Consider the following 8,038-nt stretch of genomic DNA (forward strand, 5'->3'; position numbering starts at 1 on the left):
TTACTGATGAAGTTGCACAAAATACCTTGAGGTTTAATTTCTTCTTAACTGGGAAGTTATTTAAGTGTGTTGCACAAAATTAATTTTTGTTTCTTGCATAAACTGAAGTTGTAGTTGCCTGGGGAGACAAAGAGATAATTTAAGGTAAAGCAAGCAGCTGATCGACCTAGGCCTTCTGTTTGTTACAGTTTGGATACTACCACTCCTCAAACTCCCTGCAGAAAGTAGAGTGATCTGTCTCTCTCTATCAAAACTATAGTGTTCTAAGAACGCTCTTCTCGTGATGCGTCCCTTTCCTTCATTTATGGTCATGTTGTGGTCAAGATGAGAGTCAGAGGTACCTTACATTTTTAACCATACTTTGTTGCTAAGGTCTTCTGTGTAATGGTTTAACTAACTTTATGGGATTTGTTAAGTATTAGAGATGGAGAAAACCTCACTTAAGGAAAGCTTAAAGACAAGACTTAAGGGTGTTTTGTGCATTTTTTTTATGTTAAGGAAACCAAATAGGACTTTAAGGAAAATCTTAACTTAAGGTCTTTTGTGCAACCGGCCCCTGATCTTTCCTCCCACGCCACCATCAGGGCAAACCTTCATTAGCACCACTGCAGGAAGGCTCTAAGAATAACCAAATTGTCAGTATGTTGCTTATGATTTTAAACACCTCATGACATGACATTTTCTTGTTTCATCATTAGGTACTGCCTTAACCTTGATCCAGGACATCCATACCACAATGCTTACCCCCCTGTTCATCAACGTTATGAACATTAAGGGCAGAATGTTAAAAATACGAACACATCAGATGACAGGCAATCTTGACTTGCTCACTCACCTAAAAATGCCAGACCATATGTGGTATGATGGTCCCGCATCAAGCTTTTATAAAGGTACTATTAACCAAAAGTGACTTTGTTAGCATCTCTCATTCAAGCCAGTGGACAGTACCAGCACTATGCTAACTTATGTGACATGGTGTTACAATGTTAATAGCTTTTCCTGGGTTAGCTGGAGGTCAAAAATAGGAACACTTCCACCAGAAAGTGACATGTGTTTATCAAAGAACAAGCAGACTTAAAGTCAGAAAGTCAAGGTGTACCTTCACTGACTGATGACAGCACCCAACCACATGTCCTCCTGAGCTGTTTCTCTTGTTTCACCACCACACACACACACACACACACACACACATACACCTGTTGCCAACACATACATACTAAAACACAAAACACAGAACTACAGTGACTTCAGTACCCTCTACATCATCTCTAAAGTAAAAAATGCTGCATGTTGTGTCAGAGTACTGTACATCCTGGTGGTTGGTTTAGTTTGGCTGAGATAGCTGCTTGTCTGCAATTTCCCTTTTTCTACATCCTCGATTAATTTCCATTTCCTGTGTCCTCCTCTCCTGTCATCTCCTTTTCATTGCTGTCTGAGGCTTTGTGCATTTCTTCTGCTCTCCCCTCCACATTCTCTTTCACAGACAAGCAAATATCAGTATCATTGCACAGACAGGTTTATGAGGCTGGACTGCAAATAGTTGAGTTGAGCTGCCAGGAAGATTTTGTTCTTGGCATTGTGTGAGTTTGACTTATTACCATGTGAGAGAAAGACAGTGAGCTTGCGTCTGTCCAGTGTTCACCTCTTCTATCTCGCTCCCTATCCTTCCTTCCAGCCAGGTTTGGTTAATTGTATCCAAACACAACACAATGACTGAGTATAGATGCTACTTTGACCACTGTCTTCATGTAGTTCACTTTCCATCTGACCTTCTTTCAGAGTAGACCTGAATCCAAGAGGAAAGACCTGTCTAGGCCAGAGAAAGACTTCACCATCGCTAAGGTGTTCCAACTCCTCAGAAGCTAGAAGACGTTTCCAAGGAACCTTTTTGGCACTAAGAGAATAGGAGTGACGAGTGGTATCATGTACATATTTATGGAAGTACCCACCCAGTTGTGGCTGCTATGGGATTAATTTGTCAGAACTTCCAAACAATAAGACACCAACACATTAAGACATATAAACAGTTTAAAGTTTGAAGTGATGGATAATTTTCTTTCAAAAATTAGAAGGATTTCTGTGAAATTCAGGTGTCATTTAGGTTAAAGTGGAATATCTGATAACTTGTCTGGATGTACATGCTTATTTTATCCTTAACGTTTCCAACCTTAACCAAACAGTGCATCAGTGTCTAGTAGGATCTGGGCAGAGTGTCCAAGCATTCTTTTGATTCGCATTTAGTTCATACCAGACAGGATTTGCCTAATAAGTGGAAGTAAAAATAACTGCAACAACCCTGCAAAGACCCCAAACACTTCCAGCGACATCAACTGCACTTGCCAAGATGTTCCTCCCATTACTGCCAATGGCTGAATGCTCCTGGGTGGGCGCTGATGCCGAGGAACAGAAAAAAAGGGGGAGTGAGGGATTAAAAATGAGACTGTTGGTAGTAACAAATACTTATTGCCACAGTCCTTGTTGCTGTTCATGTGATAGCAGGATAATCATCTGATGACCGCACCCCTGTATGGGTTCTTAGAGCAGGTGGAACTATAACGTGGTCTCATATTCCAACCTCTCCTGCACCAGAGCATCATCTTTGTACTGCAGCCGTGGAGGAGTCAGGGAGCAATCTATGGCCAGGATTGCCTTGCGTATACTACGGTCGAGGACATGGCGCTCCCAGGCTGGGTAGCGGTTCCTGCAGAGGTCGATCTTGATGACTGTCTCTTCCAGGCGTGGGGCACGAGACGATGGTGTAGATGGCACTGTGGGTCGGACCTGAAACACCGGCATGCAACCATCCCGCTCAGAATACTTCCCCACGTCACGCTCCAGGGTTGTGGCGCCACCTCGGTTGGAGCGCAGTGAGTTGGTGGCACCTTCAGATGGTAGTGTGGAGAACTGAGCAGTGGGGTCTAGGTCCAGACCCTGGCCGCTCGGCGATCGTCCAAAGCGTGGCCCGTTGGGATGGAAAAAGGCATAGTACATGAGCATGAAAACCACGCCAGTGAGGAAACTGCTGAAGATGACGCAGAGTGCTGGAACTGCAAAGGCGTCAGTGGTATGAGGCGACCGGTAGAGATACCACAACGCACTGAGTGCAGCATTCTCCACCAGGATCACCAGGTAATAGATGAAAAGCCGACACCTGAACAAAGACATGTGACATGATAAGAAGAAATTAATCAGACAGAGTGAAACCAAATCAGAAAAACATAAAGCAGTGCTCTCCAGTGTAAATAGTGTAAATAGAAGTGCTCATATTGTATTTTGACAGTGATCTATAAGGATGGCGAAAATGGATGTCAGTCTGTCCCTCAAACAGACAGACTGTCCATTTTCGGACCAAAAAATCCATCAATTCCACTAAATATTAATAATATATTGTAAGTGTTAAACACTGAGCAGTGTATTTCAGGGCACTTTTCATTTTAAAAACTCCTTTCTGACATTCTGTGAAAATGTCAAAGTTGTGCACAAGATATAGAAAATACTGTGTTACCATGCATTTTGCTGTGGATGTTGATGGTCCCCAGAGGATAAATCCCTCTGATTGTGGTGAACCCACAACTTAGGCCAACAGATGAAAAACGTCTTTGAATTTGGTCACAGGCTGTCCTACACGGTCATTCTGAGGTCAGGAGTTCTAACAGCAAGGCTGTAAGAATCTAAAATTTTCAATGTGTTGTTTAGCCTGTCCAATACTTTTTCACTAAGTAGTTGCAAGTGAGGGTTCAAAGCTGCACTAATCAATGCCAGTAGGTGAAATTATTATGTTTTCTATCAAAGACGTCACTCCAGGCCAGTATCCTTATCAATTATGTCAGTTTAGACAATACCACAGGTCAAAATGCAGGAAGTGCTGTGCCCTTTATGTGGTACTAAGACACCTGTGGCAGTCTGGGTGGTGCATGGACATGTAGCAAGTCAGAATTCCATGCAGAAGACCAAAGTTTGAGTCCTGTCACAGACCTGCAATTAACATTACCCTTTTTTTATTAACTGCAACCGTGATCTTTCTCTGAATATAACCTTACCGTAGTTGCCATGCACGCCTGTTTTCTCCATTGCTTGCATCAGCCACTATTCTCGTCGGATTCAGCCCTGTGTGCGCTCTCGAGCCTCTCTCAGACTACAGCGACAACACGGCAGCTAACAACATGCAGCCCACTAACACCATAAAACAACCGGCTCACAGCAAAACACAGGCTCCACGTAAGGATACAAAACAACAATAAAGGTTTATGTGCTGAAGCCCATCAGACCAAACAGGTTCAGATGATGTCGAGTAAGAACAAAGTGAGCATTAGCAAAGCTGGAGAAACAGAGAAAGTCACGTTAGCTCCTCGGCTAACGCCAAGCTGTTGCTAATGTTATCTGGTGCAAAGTTATATCGCTTTCCACATTACTTCACCAACTGACCCATGTTACTATCCTGTGTACCACTGTTGATTTAGCCTGAAAGAAAGGATGTAATGGCAAAAAGCAAATGTGGAGAGATTTGTTGACGTTAACCTATAGTGATACAGCCAGCTAACGCTACAGTACCTGCCGCTGTTGGCTTCGTAACGTTCAGTTTAGGTTTATTGGTGGTTTTACCAATACTCAGGTATACAACTTCTCCACCTCTCAGTTGCTGTAACTAACATGACCCACATAATATACAATACTGCAACTTCACAGCGACAACAACCCAGAGGAAGAACCATCCACTGGCACTATACAGTAAAGTTACTTACAGCAGTCAGGTGACAGACTCACAGATAGTGAAGATAGTTACTGAAAGCAGCAGGCGATCTAACGCTGTAGCACGTCAGCTAAATGCAGTAAATGTACCATGATCATGTAATGAGCATGGATTAGTTCAACCTGCAGCTGATAAAACAATTACTATAATGTTGCAGGAGGGGTTTACCTGAGTTTCCAGTATATTGGGTGAAGCTGTCTCCCTGTCTGTCTATAGCCGCTGTCACTCTGCCTTTTTTCCGGGAGGATTGTGCCGATATGCGGCTCGTTGCGCTGAATGAAAGGTACGGAGTCGGTGTTGATCTGCCTCTGAGTCGGGAACATCAAGTAACAGAGCCTGAACATGTCTGAGTGAAAAGCCACAGCCTGCGTGCTGGTGTTCCTGCGTTTAATGCAGGATTTCTGTATGAAAGCGGTTGTGTTTCAGATTATGCTCGCTCATGAGTTCAAGAGAGCACACGTACGAGCACACACCTGGTTGCAATCTTAGAACCACACCGCTAGTGGCCGCTGGAAACTCCATTATGCCCCTTTAAGGTGATAACATGTCAATGTTATTTTACAGCTTGTTCCACTGCTCCCAAACAGGCAGAAAAAAATCCATTAATGGAGCTTCAGACTGTCTTGTTCTTTACTGCACCCTGTTTGTTGCAACGCCCCAGTAACCCTGTACTGCCCAGTACAAACGTTTCAATACCTGACTCATATTGTGATATTTCAGAGCTGCTTTGACAGCCAAGTAGTGGTAGTGCTTTATTGGGTTGATTTACTAAAAAAGGTTACTTCAAAACTACAAATGATCCTGGTTTTAATCCCCAAATTCCTTCTCAGCTCATTGTAGATCCATTTTTTTTGATGTGCCAAACAGTTGACAGCTGACTGAACTTCATGCAACCAGCTGACTTTAAAATTAAATAAATACTGAATAATAAAGACACTCAACTAGATTGAAAAATTTCTGAAAAGGATTTTTTCTTCAGGTCTAAAATCACACTGAATGGAGCTCAGAGTCCTCACCTTGTCCGACCCTCCTTGACGTTGAACCAGGAAAAGATATAGATTATGCCCACCACCATGTCAAACACAATTTCCTCCCACTTGCTGATGCAGAAGTCTGTCTCACAGTGGACAATCCAGAAGGTCATGATGCACCAGTGCAGGACAATGAAGATGCCAAAGTAGAGTTGGAACACAGAGGCAAACAGGGCAAAGGTGATGACCCTTGCGGCGATAGTGAAGAAATGCCAGCAGAACTGGATGATCACAGCCAGGTAGCTGATCGGCTTCTTGTCATCCCGAGACTCTCGCAGGGCCTTCTGGTAGGAAGCCAGCGCCCAGGCCAGAGACACAAGGGAGGCTGCCGCTGTCATACCTGCAACAGACACACAAAGACACAATGGGTTTGATTTCAGTGCCACATCAAGGCGACCATCACAGAAACACTTTTGGAAAATTTTTTGCTGTGAGACCCACAGTCAGATGAGATTATGAATATTGGTTTCATCTCTGTGAGTCTTTTACACAGAATATGTTTGTCTTAGCTTAGCACAAACTCTAAAAGCAAGGGGAAATGTTTGCTTAGATTTCCAAGGAAGATTAAAATCAAGGGCAACTGGACTGGTTTGAAGATACTCAAAGACATTCGCCTCCCATTTAAGAGGATAATTCAGCTCTGACAGACTGGCAGGGAAACCCAGCAATTTAACCTCTGAGTCTGTCTGTAAGGATTCACGGGAGCACTAATGAACCAAGCGATACTTATCACCTTGATAATGACCCCACAGAGGTTGAATGGCCAGTCAGTCAGAATTGAATAAGCCCCTCGTATGAGAAGCAAAGTATCTTCAGTTCAGTCCAGTTCATTTTAACCTTCCTTGGATAACTATGAACTGGATGACTGAGGATCTTCACAGACATGTATTAGCCTAGAACAGTGCTGAACAAACACAGGGGAATACAATGTGAATTTAGTGGCTTAGTAGTAGAAGTATGGAGTATAGAAAGAGTGTGTGTGTGTTACCTTGTACAGCCTGGAGCTTGTGTGTCTGTATGATGATGCACAGCTGCAGCACCAGTTGTGGCGCGCTCTCCAGAAAGGTGGCCAATAGATGCAGCATGCTCACATCTGCAAACTCATAGACCATCCTCCAGTAGTAACGCCAGCGGTCTGTCTCAGCACTCTGACGACTCCGAACGCCCAGGTAGATTGTATGGAAATACCTGGAGGAATCGGAAAAAGAAAAATCATGCGTCAACATCAACAAGTTAGACTGCAGTGTTAATATTTGTGAGTATGTACAAAAAAAATCATTGAATTTTATCCATCAATTGCAGTTAAAAAAAAAAAAATGAATAGTACATTTTAAATCATCACAGTATACCAAAAGATATATATCTCTTTAAAAGCTTTCTACTTGTATCAATATACAGGTGCTGGTCATATAATTAGAATATCATCAAAAAGTTGATTTATTTCAGTAATTCCATTCAAAAAGTGAAACTTGGATATTATATTAATTTATTACACACAGACAGATATATTTCAAATGTTTATTTCATTTAATTGTGATGATTAAAACTGACAACTAATGAAAATCCCAAATTCAGTATCTCCGAAAATTAGAATATTACTGAAGACCAATACAAAAAAAAGATTTTTAGAAATGTTGGCCAACTGAAAAGTATGAACATGAAAAGTATGAGCATGTACAGCACTCAATACTTAGTTGGGGCTCCTTTTGCCTGAATTACTGCAGCAATGCGGCGTGGCATGGAGTCGATCAGTCTGTGGCACTGCTCAGGTGTTATGAGAGCCCAGGTTGCTCTGATAGTGGCCTTCAGGTCTTCTGCATTGTTGGGTCTGGTGTATCACATCTTCCTCTTCACAATACCCCATAGATTTTCTATAGGGTGAAGGTCAGGCCAGTTTGCTGGCCAATTAAGAACAGGGATACCATGGTCCTTAAACCAGGTACTGGTAGCTTTGGCACTGTGTGCAGGTGCCAAGTCCTGTTGGAAAATTAAATCTGCATCTCCTTAAAATTGATCAGCAGCAGGAAGCATGAAGTACTCTAAAACTTCCTGGTAGACGGCTGCGTTGACCTTGGACCTCAGAAAACACAGTGGACCAACACCAGTAGACATGGCACCCAAAACATCACTGACTGTGGAAACTTTACACTGGACTTCAAGCAATGTGGATTCTGTGCCTCTCCTCTCTTCCTCCAGACTCTGGGACCTTGATTTCCAAAGGAAATGCAAAATTTACTTTCATCAGAGAACATATCTT

At 42.7% G+C, this 8,038-nt stretch overlaps 1 protein-coding gene across 1 annotated transcript; it reads right to left on the minus strand.

Moving 5' to 3' along the window:
• Window positions 1-640: 640 nt before the first annotated feature.
• Window positions 641-6,969, minus strand: LOC119896783 (XK-related protein 4-like; the record flags this gene model as incomplete). The annotated part of the gene is made up of 3 exons (XM_038710204.1): window positions 641-3,151; window positions 5,767-6,121; window positions 6,770-6,969. Coding segments are annotated over 3 exons (1,156 nt in total), but the record flags the coding sequence as incomplete, so codon positions are not given.
• Window positions 6,970-8,038: the final 1,069 nt, after the last annotated feature.

This window comes from Micropterus salmoides, unplaced genomic scaffold (assembly GCF_014851395.1).
Source record: "Micropterus salmoides isolate LMB-PRFRI ecotype aquatic unplaced genomic scaffold, ASM1485139v1 Ms_hic_scaffold_1058, whole genome shotgun sequence".
Taxonomy (NCBI): domain Eukaryota; kingdom Metazoa; phylum Chordata; class Actinopteri; order Centrarchiformes; family Centrarchidae; genus Micropterus; species Micropterus salmoides.